The sequence below is a fragment of the Pundamilia nyererei genome, unplaced genomic scaffold (genome assembly GCF_000239375.1).
Source record: "Pundamilia nyererei isolate P.nyererei 1_Seehausen unplaced genomic scaffold, PunNye1.0 scaffold00059, whole genome shotgun sequence".
NCBI lineage: Eukaryota > Metazoa > Chordata > Actinopteri > Cichliformes > Cichlidae > Pundamilia > Pundamilia nyererei.
In genome coordinates this window covers 1,691,269-1,712,986 of record NW_005187460.1, presented here as the reverse complement: position 1 = coordinate 1,712,986, position 21,718 = coordinate 1,691,269, and the positions used below count along the sequence as shown (strand labels likewise).

Sequence of the window (21,718 nt, the reverse complement as noted above, 5' to 3'; positions counted from 1 at the left end):
CCTAATGAGTCAAAACGTTATGAGCAGCTAGTCTGTTGGCTACTGACCACCTGCAGTAAACTTCTATGAGAAATTATACCATGGCGCCCTCTACTGCATATCAAAACGAGTGGATTTAATATACTTAATCTGATGTGGCACAGTCTAGATTATTTACTGATTATTGAGAAGATTAAATAACAATTTTGGTTAGAATAATAGTCATGTTTATTTCCAAATACCTTAAATAAGCAATATCTGACCAATGTAACATCAGTAGAGATGCTTGAAAATACTTGGAACTTTGTAACATCAATTTAAGCAATAAAATGAGACCTAAGTAAAGGAATGATGGAGACGGGAATGATACACAGAGTCAAACAATATATAAACAGAGCTAATAGGTTCAACAGTGGATTGATTGCCAGTCATCTGCATTGATTCAAAGAACGTCAGATGTTTTCAATCTGTAGTGAATTTTGTCACATTCGAATTCATAGTGGAAGTAAGAGAAAGGAAAATACTCATACAGGCCTATAGTAACTCACTAGGTCTATCAAAACCTAAAACGGGAGCATCTTTAGCTTGTTGAAATACTGTCTGATAATTCATCGTTGCTTCAACATCAACATTTGAGGAAAACATGGTCTTCACCGCACACTGAGGAAGTTTTCAGTGGCTACAGATGGAAGTAGTTACTGGGATACAAAATAAAGTAGAAGAGGTAAGAAGCAGGGGATCCAAAAAGAAAGAACAGATGTTTATTAGCAGATTAAGAACTCGATGCACTTAAAGAGTTCAGTTTTCACGAGACACTGTTATCATTTTTGGGAAACACAAACATTAAATCTAATCAGTATCTTGTGCAGAAAGTACAAAGATGTAAGATATGATTTGAGGGGCGAAGGGAGATGGGAAAAAGAGAGGATGTTTCAAAATATGCATCAATGTGGGGAATCAGTAGAGAGAATGAAGCTGATCTTTAGAAAGCATGAAAATTTAAAAGCATTTGGACTTTTGTTAAAACTGTACAGAAAGCATTACACAAAGAATAAGAATGGTGGGTGGCTATGCAGAAAGGGCCTATGATGCAACTCAAACACATTAAGAAATCTCAACTGATGTAAAACTCTTAGAGGTAGAAGAAGAAGAGCTACTCTTCAGGTACTCTTGCCTCTAATCACCACCTTTGTTTGTATTCAGAACTATGCAAAAGTCTTGAGCCACTAATTATTTCTTCATATTTCGTCTCCAAAGAGCCAGAATTTCTTGTAATTTTTTTTTACAAGTATACTTTCTGAAGCTCCTTCAAAGTATTTTCTTTGGACATTTCACTCATTTTAGGTCCAATCCTTGTACCTGACCCGTTTGTTTGTTTGTTTGTTTGTTTGTTTGTTTGTTTGTTTGTTTGTTTGTTTGTTTGTTTGTTTGTTTGTTTGTTTGTTAAGCCAACTTAACACTGACTGAATTATTCACGCAGAAAAATGTGCACCACAGAATTTTAAATCAATGGTGACAAAACTGATTATCATTCAGCCATCTTTTAGCTGACATTTGAACATATCCGATGTATTGTGCTCTCTGATATGGATGGGTACAGTGTTTTAAAAAAATGCAGACTGGCCAAAAGAACTGTTTCTCAAAGGATTAATACAATCATGTCAAACAGTCAAACATCTTGTCATTTGTGATTTCTGCTTATCCCAGTGATAAACAGAGTAAATGCCTGTTTATGAACCATTTTCTGTACACATGACAAACATTGATGTATTTAACAAGATTTTCAAAGCTGAGTAAACTGTACTTCTGTAAAATTAAACAGTGGCGATAAAAACATGGCCAGGTAATACGTCTGGAAAGCATCTGATTGGGAACTGTTTCATTTTTCAGCAATTAAAATTAAACCACACAATGGAACATTATCAGTCCCTGACTGTCCTTTCTGGAGCATTATTGAAGCAGTGTGAGATCATCTTAACAGAACACAAAATTAAAGGCATCCACTACTTGGCAAAACAATCAAATAAACCTTTGCACAAAGACGAATAAAGAGCTAAAAGGATTTTTGCATGTAGCTCAGTCTGTTGCAACATGAGGTGTCCTGTGAGAAATTTCTGCTCTAATTAAAGCCATACAACCCTCTTTGAGTTCAACAATAATAGTTTTCCCCTGGTCTGAGAAAGCTCTGCATAGCAGGAACTGACTTATGTGATAGTAATTATACCAACAGACTTATAATCTATCCTAGTTCCTTAGAAAGAACAGTATTATGGAGGAATTTAATGTTGAAGAGGTTAAAGTGCTGAGAAGAAAGTATATATATCTCTCTCCCTCCTTAGGTGAAAGAGACGAGCTTCAATATCCCAAATAAGATTTACCCATCTAATGAATTCTCATATCTGAGATTTAATTTGGATGTGAATAATTATGTGTTCTGTGAAAATGATATTGAAAATTAGAATAACGGTTTTCCATTGTGAATCAGTGCAGCCTCTCTGGAATAATATGTGCAGCTGGTAAGAAGATTGAATTACCACATTTGTCAGCAAAAGCAATCAGATTTTGAATGTGTGATGAAAATTGTAATTTGGACTCTCTTCGTTTTACTAGGGAAGTGTTTTGCTTTTTTTTTTTGTTTGGTTTTTTTTTTTAACATAAATGCAAGTTTTGTATAGATTTATGGCTGGCCTTGCAGTAAACCAGCTGAAGCCTGTAGTTGAAAAATCCTTTAAAATATTTTCTTTATGGAGTGATTATAATTAATTTGACATAAGCTTTTTTAAAATATATATTTGATTTTTCTTAAAATTATTTTCATTAATTCATTAACTTTTTTCTTCATGATCTAATATTGTCATATAAATTTTGTTTTATGAATAATGAAAGTGGCTCTTTGGTTTCTATTTCATGGAATCCAGCATAAGAAAAATAACTTGAAAAAAAACCCCTCATAAATAAAATTCAGTGGTGGGTTGTTATCTCACAATTTTGATGTTATTTTCTCATATGTTTGACTTAGTAAGTCGAAATTTTGAACTTTTAGACTTATTTATTTATCTATTGTTAGAAGCTGAGACATATGTAAGCTTTTTTCCCTGTATTGTAAATACAAATTAACGTGAAACTGAGAAAATAGCTTGAAATTTTGAGTTGTAGAGTCATTGTCAGAAGTTTATTATAACAACTGGAAATTTGGCTTATGGATGGCTAATAATAATAATAATAATAATAATAATAATAAAATTAGAAAACGGACATAAAACGTCTTTTTGATTTCACCGGATATGACGTCGCCCCGGCCTCTTTCCCGTGTCACCGTGAGCTGTGGTAGTCCCTGCCGCTGCTGCTGCCTGTCAACAAGACTTGTGTGTCCGGGTTTTTGTTTTTAGCCTTTTGTGACACTCTGTCCTCCACCACCATGCCCATGTACCAGGTAAAGCCCATCTGTGGGGGTGACATAAAGATTGATTTGCCCACCTGCATGTACAAGGTACCAAATATCCACGCGCAGCAAGGAAAAAGCTGCACCCCCGAACACGCGCTTCAGGTAACTAATCACATTTCGAAGTTATAATTTTATTCTTTTTATTATCATTATTATTATGATTATTAACTCTTTCGCTTGGGCTATGCTCCTCTCCCTGTTCGTTGTTTCCATTCATAGTTGCGCTTCTCGGACGCGATATTAGCTGGAGCTGTCTGTAGCCGAGCTAGCTAACTTAGCTTGTCAGGGAGTAATCTCAGTTTTAGGCTGATGCAACAACTACAGCGTGTCTCCGCTGTTTTACATCAAGATTATTAAACGGCATGCAGTAGTGAAACGGTTCGGTTAGGTTGTCTCCAGTCTGTGACATTGTTTTTAATGTAATCGATCAGGATTGTGTCTTTATTTGAGACCATTCTTCATTTGTGGGGGTGCACCGAGCGTACTGTTTCATCTGCAAGTTCATGACACTGTATTGGGGAAATTGCAGCAGTCACGTTTGGTTACAAACTTAATGTTATCATAGATGTAATTATCTCATCGTTATAGACTTAACTAGGCAGCTATATACCAGCAAGTAATATTGAACCCATATTTACGTGTTACTGAATAGTCATCTTAATTAGAGATTTTTCATTTTAATTAATTTTACTGTTGGTTAATTATAGATTTTTCTTGTTTGATCATCATGGAGGCATGCTATTTCATTGGCCAATAGAACCAGCTGTAAACCCCCCATGGTTTGATAGTGTAATATTTTTGCTTTCACTTTCAGCATCTGCAGTGGAGCATAAACAATTCTGTTGATTCATGACTCACAGCATGGCTTTCATGAATGTATAGCATGTTTTCTTTGCACATTTCAATGATGTTTATGTGATGAGATTGAGGCCATGAAGAGAATTTGAACTTCATCTGTCCTTAGAGATTTCTGGTGTTATGCATTAACCAGACATATAAACTTGTAGTCAGACTTCAGATAGATGTGTAGTCTTTGTGTATCTTGAAAATAGCTGAATGAGTAACCACTCAGCTCTGTTTACCTCTGCAGAGTTGAGTCACCACAACATTTTGATTGTAAAACTGATCAAAATTTAGTTTAAAAACAACAAATTAAGCATACTAAAAGTATAGCAAATTATGAGCCATTTTTTTCCTACTTTTTTTTGTCAAAGCAGCTGTTAGTAATTACTACATGGAATGACATAGGAGCTTCAAATTGGTACCATAGGTGTGCCTCATAGGAGGATAAGGGGTAGTCGCCAGTATTTGTTTGCTTTACATTAGTCATTCATGTGACTGGGTGGTTTAAGCCAGATTCAGTGTTGTTTTTTTGTTTTTTCTGTGTTGCTTCAGAATGGCGAGGTGGACCCAGCCGTCAAAGCTCTGGAGGCCCGGCAGGATGAGATCATGAGAAAACTCTATGAGCTGAAAGCAGCTGTGGAGGGCTTGGCCAAGACGGTGATGACCCCTGATGCCGATCTGGACCTGACAGTCAGCAGCAGCCTCTCCTCCCAGTGCTCCACAACCTTCAAAAACACCACAGACCTGGACACAGTACTGGGCAAGGTATAAAAAAAAATCTTTTTTTGTCTTTTGTTTGTCGCTACTGGTAACATTTCTTTCAAACTACTCACTGGCAGTAATTTTAACTGAATGCTTTACTGTTACTGCCTTTTCTTGCCAGTAGTAGTAATCTCTTATCCATCTTCCTGATCACATCTCCTCTGTCATTCCAGGTTTTTATACTGTTAACCTGCTCAACCTGGCTATAATTGCGTTTACCTTTTAAGCCTACCTTAGGGTATAGACTGAATATTAGCTGTATGTGCAGGCTGTAGTGGTGTCATAATAGCAGAGCCTATCTTTATGTGACCAGGATCTCGGTGCTCTCCGTGATATCGTCATAAACGCCAACCCGGTGCAGCCACCCCTGACCTTGCTGGTGCTCCACAGCCTGCTCTGTCAGCACTATCGAGTGCTCTCCACTGTGCACGTCCACTCCTCTGTTGCCAGTGTGCCACCACAGCTTCTGTCCTGCCTCGGACCACGGCACACAGACAGCTACGCCCGCCACATGTTTCAGCTGGGCTTCACCCTCATATGGAAAGATGGTGAGGTCACCTGGGCACTTTTGCACATTAGGCTTGTTCTGAGTGTCAGATTTGAACAGTCACACATGCTTGAGGATGTTTTTCTGGTTTCTTCCAAAGAATCAGTTTAGAAATCCTACTTAGAAGTTCTAGAAAGTCAAGAACCTAAAACAGTATTGGTCATATGTTCATTGTACATGGCCCTGTGTCCTTGCTCACTTTAATGTGCTGGTGCAAGGCAGTGCTGATACAGTTTAATTTGGATGTAATGTCTTGTGAAAGTATGTGGGTGGCTTGTTTCATAGAATTCTAGTTTTTCTAATACTATGAAACCAATTATCATACCATAACCACGTCAGGGTATTTTTAAAACAAACAAAAACAACTGCAATCAGACATAGTCTTCTGAGTAGGCGTTCAGCTACTTTATTCTTTAGTGTATAATTAGGAAGCAATGCGTCATTTATGAGATGCAGATAATGAATTCATTATCAAAAACAAAAACACCTCAGTTTTCTAATGCAGTGAAGTCTGGGAATGCTGCACGCCCATATTGTGACTTACCATCAACATACTTTGCTGTTTTGTATATTTGACTCTTTACTTGAACTAGAAAAATTAGAAGCATGTCCTATTAAAACAAAAATTGTACCCATAAATCTATCAGGAAAGTGTTTACTGAGGTCAAAGATCCAGTGAGTAGTTGAGTTTTGTTCCCACAGACTCTTTTCATAGAATCTTTTTATACAGCCGCCCCCTCCTGGTCATTAGAAAGAATGTGGGTTTATGGCACTTAAGTGTTGGTTTCACTTTTTAGACCCATGCCCTACAAAAGCAGATGTTTTAATCTTTATATTGACACCATTTGTCTAAAAGTTATGACCTCATTTCTCTTCTGCATCCACAGTTCCTAAACCACAGATGAAGTTTAGCATCAAGAACATGTGTCCCATTGAGGGTGAGGGCAACATAGCACGCTTCCTCTTTAAGCTGCTTGCCCCCTATCCCAGTGATCCCGCTGTTGCTACCCTGGTGGACAGCTGGGTGGATACGGCTTTCTTCCAGCTGGCAGAGGGCAGTGTCAAAGAGCGATCCGCTGTCCTGCGGGCCCTAAACTCAACTCTGGGTTCCAACCCCTGGCTAGCCGGACCAGAGTTCTCCCTGGCTGATGTCGCCTGCTACTGCTGCGTGCTGCAGAGCGGCTCGGCCTCCTCATCTCCGGCTAACGTCCAGCGCTGGATCAAGTCTTGCGAGAACCTGGGCCACTTCAGCCATGCCAAGCTCCTTCTGAAATGACTTGGGCTGTTCCAGGACCAGACACCAGATGCAAAGTGAGAGAAGGGCATTAGAATAATAAAATATATCCCCGCCATGTCTGAAACACCTCCTGATGCTTCCTTCCTTGCTCTAGCGTAACACTGAACTGACACAGATGAAGTAGAAGCACTATGGCAGATGGGTAAAGTGACTCAACGGTATTTATTTTTGCCATGATGCTATAGAGAGATCCTAAAGCTGCATTTTGCAAGGGAGGAAGAATAAGGAGATGGTATGGACAAGGGTTTGGTTCAGTGATACTAACGGAAGTTATTAGACAAACACACACACACACACACTCTACACCTTCCACCCACTTTGTGCCTAACACGACCCTGTTAAAAATGTGTGTGGTGATGGGTATTGCTTGTTGTTTTCAGAAGTAATACTTTGTACCATTCGTGTGTTTTGTTTTTCTGAAATCATTAAAACTTCTACTTTCTACTTCAAACTTTGTGCCCAGGTTTGATTTGTTGCACTGTTTGATCACTTCAAAAACCATTTCACTCCAAGTAGACAAACGGCTGGCATTTACTGAAGTGCACATCTGTGTCTAACAGGTGGCAGGAGTGACATTAAGTGACGGAAGATAATTTTCTAGCATGTCATTCATCAAGCTTATTCAGATGTTTATCATATCCAAACAGAGGTGCACTGAACCAAAAGGGCGGAAAAAAACACACACAAGAACTCACTTCTTTGCTACAGGAATAGATTCACACCTACTACCAATTTAAAGTCAGCAACTAATCTAAAATGCATGTGTCTGGACTGGGATGAAGCTGGCATACCCAGAGAGAACCCCCAAACTCCCAGTATTATGGCCCCTAAACCCTGTATTGATCAGTGCATATTTTGCGTCATCCAACCACATATTAACGATACAGAAGCTGTGATTGAGCCTTTAGTACATTTACACGCTCTTCCTGGGTTCTCTACAGGTACTCCCAGCTTCCTCCTACAGTCCATAAACAAAGACCACTGAACTCAGTGCAACTCCAGATACTTCTGTTTCATTTTACTTTGCAGCAGCAAAGAATTGTTGCTTTACTCTTTAATCTACACTCCTCCAGCTTCTTTCTCTGCAATCAGTTGTGTAAGCTGTTTTTTCTCCCTATCAGAAGCTGCACTATGGAACAGAATCCCAATTCAGAAGAGAAATAGGTTTTCAGTTTTCAAGTCCGTTTAATCCTCTGTGACTGCTGTAGGCAAACTCACGGAAAATCACTCAGAGAATATATTTAGGAATAATATATCGAAGGGAAAGCAAATCCCAAGGTTTTTCAGGCTCTCTGCGGGCTGGTTTTTGCATTTTCAAAAATGTCAGGTCTTCGACAGCTCTGGTCCAGACAGAGCCTGTGTTTGCATTCTCTGACAGCCTCCTGTTGGTCTCCAGGCAGCTGTCTGACAAGACGAAAGCTCTTAGCTGACATCCGGGCACATGGCAAAGAATACACTGGGGAAATGTGCACCACTGGAATTTCACTGTTTGCATGCTTTGCATCTTCCTCGCACACAAACACACCCGGACGCGTTTGAAAGCGCAATGAGTGTTTGCCGAACGCGTTTGGTGCTGCATGTAAATAAGGCAGCTGATGTCATTCTGTAACTAATCTAATTACTTGTGGCTTGCAATTGGTTTTTATGAGAGGGGGGGGAAAAAGGCGAGACACAAACAAACAAAAGGAGAGGGGGGGTCTCTTCTTGTCGCTTTATATATGATATAAAATACAGACAGGAGATGCATTCTTACTGAACAGCTGTAGAAAAAAAACTGAAACTGAAAGACAAAAATCACTTCAGTTTAACCCCGTGGCTACATCAAATCACAACAACAGCACAGATAAAGATGCTTTTTGTCAGTCCGAGTGTCAGTGTCTATGATTGTCAATCAGATGTTTTCATTAAGCCATTCTGGAGTGGGAGACATATGCTTTGCCAACCAAAACAGGCAGGGGGGATAAATATTAGAAAGAACATTTGGGCTAAAGTGCCTGAAATGAGATATTGTTCAGTGTTCTCCTGTGATGACTTCAAAACAATATGGTTTGATTTTGTGTCGGTTAAAAGTCTGAGACGGCCATCGGTAACCCCTTCACTCGCTGACCAGAGAGCACAGGTTGCTGTTGTATCTCAAAAGCTGAATGCGCTCGAAATAGTCGTCAGTCAGAAAGTTTCTCTGTGACGTCACCAGGTTGCCCTTCTGGCTGAAGAGACGCTGGACGGGGGCCGTGGACGGCAGGGTGGTGTTGTATTTTAGGAAGAGCTGCTTCACTCTTGGGAAGTCCTGCAGGCACTCGAGGCTCTTCCCCGTTCCTTCTACATACTTGCGAATCTCCTCCAACACCCCCCGCTGCTGGATCTGGACGGCCGGTTTCACTGAGCCGTAGCTAAAGAAGTCATCCTCAGATTCAATGGTGGACAGGTTGCGGCTGGTGTTCGCCTCGGTTACGGTGCAGGGATCCATCTGGGACGCCTCCGAGGCCAGCAGGGCACACATCTCCTCCCTCTCGGAGGCCGCCATCCACCACAAGCGAAACTGAGGAGTGGTCGCGGTCGCAATCTTCGCTTCGGTGCTGCCAAACAGCTCCTGGAACCGCACGTCGATAGCCATTACAATGGCGTTGATGGCATCGCCGAAGTATTTTGCGGCATCCTTCTGCTCATTTAGCTTGTTCTTCAGACTGAGTACGGTTGGGATGACCAGGCCCAGGTAGCATTTCTGCTCCGCCTGGAAAAGTTCGAGTGCAAATGCGAGCGGGTGAAACACAGTCACATATTCCTTCAAGAAGGCCATCTCCTCCGGCTGAAAGCGTGGGACCTCGAGGCGAGCGCAGAGCTCCGTCAGCTCCCGCTCGCTGAGAGAGACAATCTTCTGCACGGCACAGTACTCTACGTTCCAGCGTATAACGGTGGGGACGACGAGTGCCATCTTCCCTATCTCCTCTGCCGCGTCCATCCCGACCTGGAGATGGTGGCATTTGCTCCATATGGCAAACACTTTAGCCATGGCACTGTAATGTAGCTGGCACATGGGCCCCTGTGACACAGCCTGCCAGAAGTCATCAGTGACGATCTGCTCCAGGGTGTGTGACGCGCAGCGCTGCACGGTGGGCAGAAACAGCAGCATGTCCTGCTCCGGCTCACCCTCGAGCACGGTGCTCACGTTCTCGTAGAAACCGATGTCGTCGTCACTTTCTTGGCTGTCCAGCGCAAACTCCCTGAAGACACTGATGAAGGGGCTGCCGTTATCTGTGACTGTTGTCTGAACTTTACTCTCAATATTGTAGGCCACGTGGACGTCGTGTATGCGGCCGGCGATGGTGTCATACGTGATCCTGCCCTGCAGCCGTGCAAAGGCCAGGGCGGCGGATTTCCTCTCCAAAGAATCCATATCGATCCAGTGACAGGTCATCCCAAAGAAGCTCCTGTTGTGGGCTGTCCAGATGTCCGCTGTGGTGCACACATACTGGACGCTGCTGAGCTTAGACATCAACTCTTCCCGCATCTTGGAGAATCCGTGGTCCACCTTAGTAAACAGGGTCACCCTGTCCATGGATTTGAGCCCTTCAGTTAAACCGGCAATCAGCTTCCTGAAGCCAGGCTGCTCCAGCACATAAAATGACTGGCAGTCCTCCACAATGAAGTTGAAGATCAGATCATCGATCTTTGCCTGGGTCAGGCATTTGGAGATGATTTCCGCTTTGAGCTTTTTGAGCTGGCAGTGTCTGCTTTCCTCACCGTTGTATTCCTCTTTTTTCCGTCCTCTCTTGGCATCAGGCCTGGCTTCACAGCCTAAATGTGTTCTCTAGAAAACAAAGAAAGATTTCATGGCAGTTGTTTTTTTTTTCTTTAAACAGACTTTCCCAACATTTTATAAACTTTAATTGCACTGAAAAACACTCCTAAGAACACTTCTGCAGAGTAAAGCGACTGTTTGTGTTTTTTTTCTTTCCAGAGAAGTTGAGCACTACGAGCCTCCAGCGCCTGTAGCATGCAGCTGCAATGTAACGTTATTAATCACGAGGGTGGCTATTCATTCATTGAGTCTTTTAAACATTAACAAACACTGGAACGGGAAGTTGTACCGGGGCTGTTAGGCTGACTGACTTACGTCTAAATGTTTCTTTAGATTTGAAGTGGAGGTTTTTGATGTGGACAGCAGATTAACCCTCGGCAAGCACAGATTACACTGGACGATGATATTTTTCCCTTGATCTGCCTTGTACGTGAAATGGTGTCGATAACGCCAAGTATTAATGGCCGATTTGGTCTCGCCGCTGGTTTCTTGGTGATCCGCATCCATTTCGAATTCTGTCTCTGTTGTTACTGGTACCTTGAAATATAATAAAAGTATCGTAATCCGATTTAGTAATCGTGATTACACGTAAAGTAACGATGGCGGTAGAGCAATCCTCATGAAAAAGGGGCAGGCCTTTGTTCAGATGCTTCCCAGAAAACGAAGAAGGAGACGACAACACCGTCAGCTAGCTTCCCCACATGCGCTCTGAGAGCAGCAACGGCAAAGAATGGGAACACTGGCGGAAGTACGCATGCGCCATACCCAAACAAGTCCCATCAGAGTGTCGTCACTGTCCGCTCCTTGTACGTTTGATTGCGTTGACTGTGGCGCTTTCACCAGCAGTTCCTTTTCCCCTCTGTGTTTCTGCGAGTTGGCGCCACCACCAGGCAGCAGACGTAAGAAACGACAAACGACGCAATCAATGGAGACATTGTTTCAAAGACCGAATATATTAAATGAGCAAGCAGTTACAGAAAATAACCATGCGAAGAAAATTAATGGGGGAAAAAGAGAAGCTTAGAACAGTTTCCTTTTACAGCCTATCACAAGTTTCACACAGGGGATCTGAAAGGCTAAAACGACAGTAACACAATCACAACTGTTGGATTGTTTTAGTCTGGACAGCCTTTAAAGTTGTTCAGATTCAGCGGGCAGACAGATGTTCGTGCATCATTTAACGCAAATGTATGAAGTGGCATTCAACCCGCTTTGTTCTGACTTTTAACTGAGTCCCATTCGTTTCCACACCGCACTTTCAGTTTTTAGGTGCATATTTCTAAACAGCGGTCAGTTTTTCTTTTCTGTTTTTTTTTATTTGTACATTTTTGTTGTACAGGTTTATACTTTAGTGTCATTCTCTTTCTATTGTATTAGTGTTTTTATCATATTCCTTCAGCAGCTGGAAAGGTGGCCGCCCTCCCTGAGCTTGGTCCTGCTCGAGGTTTCTTCCTGTTAAAAAAAAACTCTCTTGCAACAAGGGTTGCACGATTTCTTTTTTTTTTTTGTTTTTTTTTTTAAACATTTGCTGGCATTTTATTTATTTATTTATTTTTAAATTTCTAATTTAAATTTATTTATTTTTTCACAAATCACGGTCACAATACATAATGAAAACGTTGCCATTATACAAAAAAAAGAGAGAGAAATTGAGCACTTTCGTGACATAATAAAATAAAACAACTCATACTCTTCATTTGCTTTATAATACACACTGCTGGCACACATGGGAATTATATACAACCTGGCCAAACAATCAGACAATATGCTGTTTGTTACGGCTCTCTTTACTGGCGTTTCTGTTATTCTTTCGTTTATCTGAGCATAACAACACAAACTCCTCTCTGTATAATGCAGCGCAGTCCATTGTCGCCATAAGTCTTTTGAAATGACCACAGAGTTTATTCAGTGCTTTTCCCAAGTTGATTTCATTCATTCATTAAGCAGCATACGGGAACGTAAAGACACACTTGTACCGAGTTTGTATAATATGAAGAATAAACTATTCTGAACACAATTGTTCATTAAAACAAATGTGAGCGCTTGCCTTACCTGCCTTGATTTCAGCACCATCAAGAGTTGTTTCATTCATTCATTCATTCATTCATTCATTCATTCATTCATTCATTCATTCATTCATTCATTCATTTCCATAAGCCCCATGCATCTTGTCAGTTCAAGCCATCCGAGCAGCATGCTCCTAAAATGTTTTCCTGCTGATATAAAAAATCTTCCATCTGGAGATGCATTGAGCATGTCTTTCATTCGGTGTTGACTCTGTGGGCTCAGTGGCTTTTTGGGGGCAAATCCAATTAACCAATTTGTCAGGTGCATGATCAAAGTCAGAAGCAGCGGAGGGAAAGGTTTATTTAAGGAGGTGTCATAGATTTGGTCAGTCAATACCTACTTTCTTTTCAGTTCCAGCTTCCTGCTTTCCTGTGACCGTCTTGGGAAAATCCGATATGACTCCGTGTGATTTAGAATGCTGTGTGCGCACACGCCAAGCATCTAATTGCTTTTTTAATGGTCTGCTCTGCGGGGAATTGGTTGTTTGGCAGTTGCGCACCACAGAGAAGGACCATTGTGTCAAAGCCTGCCATTATTTCTTTCCCACAGGCTCGCGCATCCACCCTTCCCCTATGACAGCTGACTCTGAGTTTGGTTTGGTAATGTTCATAGATTTTTGAAATCAGAGGAGAGTGTCCAAGTGTCGCAAACAAGGTGCAGATTGTTTTTAAAAAAGAAAAAGTCAAATCAATTTGTTTCATGCGAAAGTGTTCCAATTTTGAGATAGATTTAAATGTCACACAATTTCTCCCTTTACTTATTCAAATGCACATCTCCTCCATTGGTTAGATTTGATGAGGGTGTGGTCTCACTTAAGAGCAGTTGACATAGCCCTCACTGGCAATGGGCTTTAACAAGGATGCGGTCTGTGTAGGAACAGAGAAAAAGTGTTCCGAGGGGGAAAAAAACAAGAATCAGAAGGTTTGAAATGTTTTGAGTTGGTGCGATGTGCTCTCCGGAGCGCTTCCGATCAGCGTGGGGCATAAGGAGTGAGCAGAACCGGTGTTCTCTTCTGTTCACAGCAGCAACCAGTAGATTATGAGCATCAGGTGAACATTTTATATAGTAGCTGTAGCCTGCTTCTTCTTCTTTTACCCCGGGCTTCTATACACTCCACTTTAACCACAGTGCAGATGGACGCAGAAAAACAACTATGACCAAAGAATCCGCGCCCTGACGCGCTCCGATGCGTGCATGCTGGACCGGTGAGTGTGTGGACTAGTATGAAGCGCCATGGCTTGGTGTGACCGCGGGGTTCAAACGCTGTTGGCCACTGTGGGGGCTTTCGCTGCCTTTAGCCTGATGACCATCGCCATCGGCACGGACTACTGGCTCTATTCTCGGGCATACATCTGCAACGGCACTAATGCCACCACAGACGAGACACAACCACAACCCAAAAGTAAGAAGGGCGATCTCACCCACTCTGGGCTGTGGAGAATCTGCTGTATCGAGGGTAAGCTCTGCTCACTTTGTGGATTTAACTGTGCTCATGTTTGAGAAAAACACGCCGGGTTTCTAGTGAAATGTTGTTAAAAATATAGCACATTTTATTCTCCTAGAAACTATTTTTTGGGGTTTTTTTTTCGTATGAACCTTTTGCTTCCCAGTGTGTACAATCAGTCTCAGTCTGAGCGCACAAAGGACGCCTTCCCTTTACGCATGCCAAGTGTCTCTTTCTGGAGATGGGCGCACAATGAGAAAGAGATCACACACGCGGAACAACTTTCAGGTGATAAAGAATGAGACAGAAAAAACAAATATGCACACATTTACAGATTTGAGGGGCATAAAAACGGGAAAGAAACCGGCGTTGCCCCGCTGTACACGCTCTTCTCGAGCTGTCTGCCAACTGTTACATCTCATTGTTCAAGCGCAGGCCCACACAGTCAACTCGGCTGAATAGTCTGCAAACGAATATGATGCCAAGACGGCGCGTCTGAGCCCATTCACTTTTAAGCTGGCAGGAAATGTGCGCGCTATCAGTCTACTTTCATTCATGTCTTCATTGTATCCGTTGCTGTTGCTTGGCAACATCCCTGAAATTGCTATGGAAACATGCCCGGTGATTTAAAAATAGATGACTCTGAGTTCACGTCATGTCCGAGCAAAAAAAGAAAAAAAAAACTTATTTGTTGTTATAGATCATCAGGTAAACAATATGTTTTTCACAAGCTCAACCTTCCCGAATGTGTTTTGAGGGGTTTCTTTTTTTTCTCCTCCCCTGCTCCCCCTTTTTCTGATTACATGTTCGATAAGGAGGTGCGCTGGCAGTGACGTCTTATTTCGGAGGCAGACAGGCACTCATTCATTGACCAATCTTCCTTCCGACCACCTCTTGACTTCTTGCCTCAGAGAGTGGCTTCAACTGATCGATTTGCTTATGGCACAGACGTCTGTTATGACGCAGTGATTGATAGAAGACAGTTTGAAGCAAAACGAGCAGAAAAATAAATAAAACACAGAAGAATAAATGACAAAGGGGGGAAAAAAGGAATCATCAGATGGACAGCCAACTCGAATTCAGTATATTTTTCTTGGAATATGCGAACAAATCTCTCATGAGCTGAATGTAAAGTTGTTGTATCTCCCAGAGGGGGGGGGGGGGTACACCTGATCTTAGCGTTCCCCCACCTTCCGAATCCCACTTTAACAACTGTTTATATATATTGGATTTCATTCTATATAGAAGTACAGAATACATCTCCTGGTGTATGTTTTTCTTTTCTTGACTTTTTTTTTTTTTTTGAGGACACTTGTATCAGAAAAAAAGAAAACACAGTTCTGTATACAATGCCTGTGCAGCCTATGTAAAATCAGCTGGTGTCAGAATCAGTGCTTTTCCATTTCTGCAGTTCTGTTGATTGTGAGCCTGTTTTGAATCACATTTCCTGGAGCTAATGTCATCAGAGGCCACATATCGGGAAGGATTGAGCTGTCGTCATTGATTTGACTGTTCTGGGCTCACGCTGTGGGTGAAGGTGGACGGCTCGGAGAGGAGAACATCCTCGTTTGTTACGAGTAGATAGTTTCACTTCTGTGCTTCTGCCTAAAACTATAAGCTGGAGGCTCTGTTGTCATGGAGACTCATAAGTGTAGAGGAGAACACAAGCGAGGAAGTCCCCCCCACCGCCACCACCACCACCACCACTTCTACCACCTTCACCATTACTCCAACCACAAATGTACACACACCCCTCTGGCCATAAAGACAAACAGACTGGGTTATTGACGGGGACGCCTCTGTGTGTATCACAGCTTCCGGAGAAAACATCATCACATTTTGCTGAACAGATTACAGCAACAGCATGTCTTTCTCTCAGTCACATCAAATCTCTGGAACACAGCAGCTGTTAAGCCCCATTTTTTTTCCTTCCCAGAATCCAGTGATGAATGTGTTTAACATTTCTGGACACTCTTCTTTCTTTTCTTTTTTTTTTTTTACCTCCTCTCTCCTCTCTCTCTCTGTCTCAGCAGGCCTGAATGACAATTAAGGAGTAGGCAGGAATATATAAAATGAGTCTACTTTATCGGAAGGTCATTATTTCCCTCCTCTGTGGAGTCTTTTGCATTTCACAGCCGTTGTTTTGACTTCTTTTCCCCTTTAATGTTTGTTTTCCCACATGAATATTGTAAGGCCACGGAGTGCACCTCATTTGCAACAGAATCGGCAAACATCAGAGACTATTGCTTGTGACTCTAGTAAATACAACCAGCTTTTTAAAACGAGAAATAACCTAATGAACAATCCAATTACCAGGTACATATTTGCAGTAAACGTCCCAGCTGGTGGCGGATTGGTGTGAGTCGGGAGGCAGCTGTTTTTCTTGGGGGTCAGTGGGAGCGCTAGTTTAGGTTGTGTGGGGGTCACTTTGCTATTCTTGCCATTTTCTAAGAGTCTGTAATTAAAATGTAACAACTGAGAAGTCGTGAAGGGGCACTAATTAGCCAGCAGGGCCCAACTTCTAACACCAGTCATGCCATGCTCTGTTCCTCAGGTTGATGCGATGTTTTCCTCTGTTTTATAGGTTTAAGTCCTCAGTTCTCCTCATTCTGTTCCGTATTATTGCACTTAGCTCTTTGTTACTTCGATAGTTTCCACAGATCCACGGTTTATGTCACTGTGAAGGTTCTCAGTTATCCAGGTCATTGTAGTCAAAGGAGCTTGCAAAGCAACTAAAGAAGTCCAGACGTTTTTCTTTGCAAGCTCCTTTGACCACGGTTTATGTCATTGGGACCAAGAAAAATCTTTGCCATCAGCCTGTGAAATGTGAATATTTGCTTGTTCATCAGTTTAAAAAAGCAGTTTTTTGACTTTAGAAAATTACTGACAGATACTTTTTCTAAACTTACTTCTGTTATTGAAGATAGTTAGCATCAGATCCACTGATAATGAAATGAATTGTAGTTTTATGGAATAGTGCGCCTTTGCTCATCTCATATTTAGGGTCTAGGGGCTGGTGTCTTCTAGATGAAGCTCATAAAGTGGTGATTTTGAAACCTCTGCAAAAACAGCTGATGAAAAACAGTTGATGATTAATCTAAGTTGATCTCTTCAAACCTTTAAATTCCACACCCTCGTCTTTGTGCTGTACACAACCGCCACTGCAAATTAGCGGACTTAAAAATTTTTTTGGTGGTTTTTAGCCTTTGTTGCGATAGGAACGTAAATAAAAGAGGGGAAAGGTGCAAGAAAGAGCGGGGCAAAAATGATCTCAGGGCAGATTTGAACCCAGGCCTCTAGAGCTACAGTACCATCACCTGTTTCCAAGACTGGAGAGGATTGTCAGAAGTGTCATTTTTCTGTGTTGGCAATCACATGTGGGATGGCAATTTATGTTTGGCCCACATCTGCAGTTCTCTTATCCTTCTCTCACAGCTTGTGTTGACTGACAGTGCTGACTCAGGATGAGTCACAGCCACAGGTCTCCATTATATGGGCCGGATGTCAGGTGGGCATCTGGCCCACAAAACAGTTTCTGTAACCCAAGGAAGGCCATCCTCAAAACTGAGTGTCAAATGTAGCCCAGATTAAGGCAGAAAAGTGTCTGCACCTTTTCCTCCTGCCTGTGTACTAACCCGAGACTGTCTGCACGGTGTGCCTTCGCGTTTAGTCTGCACATTTTGTTTCTGTAGCACATTTAAAATGCAAGCGTTTTACAATAAAAACAAAAGAGCTTCTAAAACTCGTCTACTCCTCTACTTACATCCACATCATTCATGTAACATAACACAACAATAAAGCCTTCAGGTTTCTGAAGGCTTTTCAAAGAAAGGCATATCTTCAGCTTAGATTCAAAGACAGTTACATGTTTATCTGATGTCAAGTTTTATTTTGCTGTTTTTACTGCCTGCACGTTTTTTCAGTGTTTTTAATCATCTGTGTTAAGCACACTAAGTTTACTTATAATAAATAAAATTTGCATTGGAATTTCCACTTCAGAGGCAGTCGGAACAGCAAAGACCCTCTTGAAATAATGGCAGGATGGTCAGGAGTGATTGGGAAGCAGACCTCAATGATCTTGAAGGAGTGTGTGGACCCAGTCTAACTACCACATATACAGGTGCAAGATTGTTTAAGGCTTTTAATAAAAACAGTGATGCTTTTTGTTGGATTCTGTTCCTGTGACATTTTGGAATAATTGTCAATGAGCAAGAGATGATTGACCAACTACAGCATACAGTGCTTGGCAGTAGTCCAGTCTAGATGTAACAAAAGCAGCAATTTTAACCTTGTAATTCTTGAAAAGGATGAAGGGGTGTTTTTTTAACTCCTTCTGACGAGATCTAGATTTACTGTTGTGGTCAAACACCTAAAAAACCTTAAAATATAGATGACAAAACTTACTGGCTTACCCTTGTGCAAAGATTTATCCTGTGGTTTGGGATTACACTGGCTCTGCAAGTGATGGAACATATCATGTTGCTGACATAATCAGTCTCATAAAGTGGCGTCTTTCTGTCATTTGCACAGGGCTCTTTAAGTTATTGCTCCTCACAGCCTCATTCACACACACAGTACCAACAGCACCTCTAATGAGTGAAGCCACATCACACAATGTATCTGTGCATACACATTAGTAAACTTTGATAAATTGATCAGACACTTATTAAAATGTAGCTCATAAACTATGACTCTGTGTGAGTCACCTGCCTGAAGTTACAGCCACAATGTTATTTGCTTTCAGATCCTGATCAAGTCTATCTCTGGGGATAATTTATCATAAGTAATTAATGAAGTAACCACTGCTGTGCTCCAAGCGTAAAAGCCAGCAACTCTCTCATTTTGGTGAGCAAATGGGTTGTGGTGCTGTCGCTGTGCTGCAGGTAGAGTCAGCAGTGAGTTACTCTGTTTCTTAACAGTCAGTCTGCAACAAAGTAAAGACTTTGTAACATCAAATCTTCGGTGTATATAGATGTAAAACTGTAGAGGGAAAATTCAACATACATGAAAAGCGTTTGGTCATTTTGGAGAAACCAGTGTGTCCCCGCAGCAAGGAAAGGCACATGTTTTTCACCTATGTGATGTTTATATACTGAAGCTGCTGCTGAAATATAGTTTTTTTTAAGTGTGGGTTGTTTGTCACCTGAAAGGTAATGAAAGGAAAAGATTTCGATCTGAATCGCAAACCAGATACACGCCATGGTAATGATTCAGTTTAACTCAGTTCAATTCAATTCTATTTATATAGTGACAATTTACAACAAGGCACTTTAACCACAAGTAAGCCAGCAGTCTGAGAGCAGATTGTCAAGATTTATAAATGGCTAGACGTGTTTACTTGGTTTAGGAGAACAGGTGGCTAAGAGAGGCTCCTTAGGTGGGCTGGTTTCCGAGAGAGGTGTGGGCTGAATGGTGAAGAATGGGCAAGCAGGTGGGTCGTGGGGAGGTATTGGGATCCACAGGCAGCTCTTGCGTTCCAGCAAATTCATCACCGTAGTGGATGGAACGACCAGGCAGAGAAGCATTGCTGCAGACGGTCCTCAAGACAATTAAGACAATCCAGATGATGACAGTGAGTTGAAGGTGTGCAACAGCCGGCCAGGAAGAGCCAAGAAAAGCCAAGAACAAAATTAAAATGCGCCAGGCCTGCCCTGAAGCCTAAGACAAAGTGCTATATTGGAGTGATATTGTACTATAAGGTCTTTCAGACAAGCCGGGGCCTGAATATTCAAGACCAACACTTCAAGATTCTACAGGGATCCAATGAACAGAAGCCAATATGTCTCTGGTTCAAGTCCATGTAATGATATTATACAGACAAGCAACAGTGGAAAGTAACAGAATTCATTTGGAAAAATATCAACCGTATGACATAAAATTCCAAAGAGCACCTGTGCAGATATGTTAAAGCTTTCTCATTTGAATCCACACTCTTACAATGACCTCTCAAGCACCATGTTGAGAATCCATTATACATGTGCATTTTTAAATGAGTGGCAGAGCATAACAGGCTTCACAGCAGACTACGTGATAGATCACAGTTTTCTTCCAACAACTTGGAACCCAAGCGGAGCTGTGTTTGAAGAAATTGCAGCCTGGTGACAATTTAATTAACCAACTGTCAGTCATATCAACACTGAATCACTGATGTCTTCGCCAAATTGCTTTTCTCTCATCCTCACTTGGACTGAAAAGAAAGGAGGGGTTTGTTTTATTACACAGAGCTTTTTTCTTCTTTTTCTTTTTTTTTCACCCCTGTCCTGCCATCCCCAGCTCGCAGCGCAATAATCGTACGCGGAATCAGTGCGAGTCGTTTGTGGTATCGTCGCTTACAGTGTTTTGTCTGTTAACGGCTTCATAAAATGGATTCATCCCTCCTTTTTCTGTAAAGCTCAGAGCGCTCTCCCTCATCAGCTGCTCTCCGTCGCAGAGCTGAAAGAAGTAAGGATAATAAAGCAGAACAGGTTGCTGCTGAGCCCGTTTGTTGTAAAGAGTGTAAGGTGCATCGCTTAGAGGAGGCTATACGCAGCTCCAGTGAAATGCAGCATTGATGTCCCTTTTGATTGGTTCACACATCAATCTATCCAGAGCCAGCAAGGTGTGAAAACGAGGAAGTGAGGGAACGTGTCGCATGAAGCTTACTGCCATCACCTGCAGTTCTCCTGCAGACACCGGGGTGAGCGAGCAGTGACTTGATGAGACAACGTTATTTGGTGTATTCCACCGAGGCCGCCCTGTCATTTGCTATAGGCTGAGCTGCTCTAATTCAAAACAACGACAACGTGCATCATGCTGTTGCCAGTGGCACCACAGCTGTGGCAGCTGCTTCCAATGAATGTGTGTAAGTGTGTATGAACACGTGTTTTTGTTTTGTTTTTTTGTTGTTTTTTGTATAGGCACGTGCCCATTTGTGTTCACAGCCATGCCCGCTTAAGCACTGACAGATCTTTGAAGGGGGAAGTCTCTTATTTAACGGGTATCATGATATAATGAAAATGTCAAATGCATCCTCTGAGATTGTTTATGTAAATGAGCTTATTAAAAACTTACAGGGGTTGCCATGGAGAAGAGGGAAACGGGATGCTCAGCATGGGGTTTCACAACTCGAATAAGGCCCTGGGAACCCATCATTTCCCCACTAATATGTTGACTGTGTAGGAATAATTCCCAGTTTGTTTCGACCCAGTCATACTGGAAGCATCAACCTGATAAGCACTTTTTTTTTTTAGTTTGTTTTTTTTGTTTTTTAATCACCAGCACTCCTGCAGCTGATCTCAGATCTCTGCCCTTAAACGCTCTCTCCCCGTCCTAATTTCTTTCTCCTTTTTAAGGTTGGCTCCTATCTTTACGCCATCCTCACCGTTCCTCTGCTCGCCTTTGTTGTTTCATTTCCTTGTACCTTCTTCCATTGTTTAATCTCCGCTTCACCCCTCCTCCTCCCACCTGCTCAGTATTCAGACTTTATTTCATTTCATGAAGGGTCCATCTCACAGCCTGCACACACACACACACACACACACACACACACACACACA

General features: G+C 41.9%; 3 protein-coding genes across 4 annotated transcripts in view; 2 read left to right on the top strand and 1 right to left on the bottom strand.

The window, feature by feature from the left end:
* The first annotated feature begins 3,272 nt into the window (after positions 1 to 3,272).
* aimp2 (aminoacyl tRNA synthetase complex interacting multifunctional protein 2) lies at positions 3,273 to 7,324 on the top strand. Of its 2 annotated transcripts, none has more exons than XM_005734592.1 (4): positions 3,273 to 3,412; positions 4,820 to 5,032; positions 5,343 to 5,577; positions 6,464 to 7,324. In XM_005734592.1, exons 1-4 carry the CDS (start codon positions 3,398 to 3,400, stop codon positions 6,850 to 6,852), a joined length of 852 nt encoding a protein of 283 aa, XP_005734649.1. In that variant the 5' UTR covers positions 3,273 to 3,397; the 3' UTR covers positions 6,853 to 7,324. The 2 variants fall into 2 exon arrangements, with proteins under 2 accessions (XP_005734649.1, XP_005734647.1); XM_005734590.1 differs by having other exon boundaries at positions 3,273 to 3,526.
* Positions 7,325 to 8,569: 1,245 nt separating this feature from the next.
* Positions 8,570 to 11,437, bottom strand: zbedx (zinc finger BED-type containing X). The gene is made up of 2 exons (XM_005734589.1): positions 10,988 to 11,437; positions 8,570 to 10,681 (listed from the first exon to the last, which is right to left on the bottom strand). The coding sequence occupies exons 1-2, from the start codon at positions 11,177 to 11,179 to the stop codon at positions 8,969 to 8,971; spliced, it is 1,905 nt and encodes a 634-aa protein (XP_005734646.1). The 5' UTR covers positions 11,180 to 11,437; the 3' UTR covers positions 8,570 to 8,968.
* Positions 11,438 to 13,576: 2,139 nt separating this feature from the next.
* LOC102192500 (voltage-dependent calcium channel gamma-4 subunit-like) overlaps positions 13,577 to 21,718 on the top strand; it is an 18,295-nt gene continuing 10,153 nt past the window's right edge. Inside the window, exon 1 of the mRNA XM_005734588.1 lies at positions 13,577 to 14,195. Coding sequence (XP_005734645.1) covers positions 13,973 to 14,195 — 223 coding nt within the window. The 5' untranslated portion in view covers positions 13,577 to 13,972. The remainder of the gene's footprint in view (positions 14,196 to 21,718) is intronic.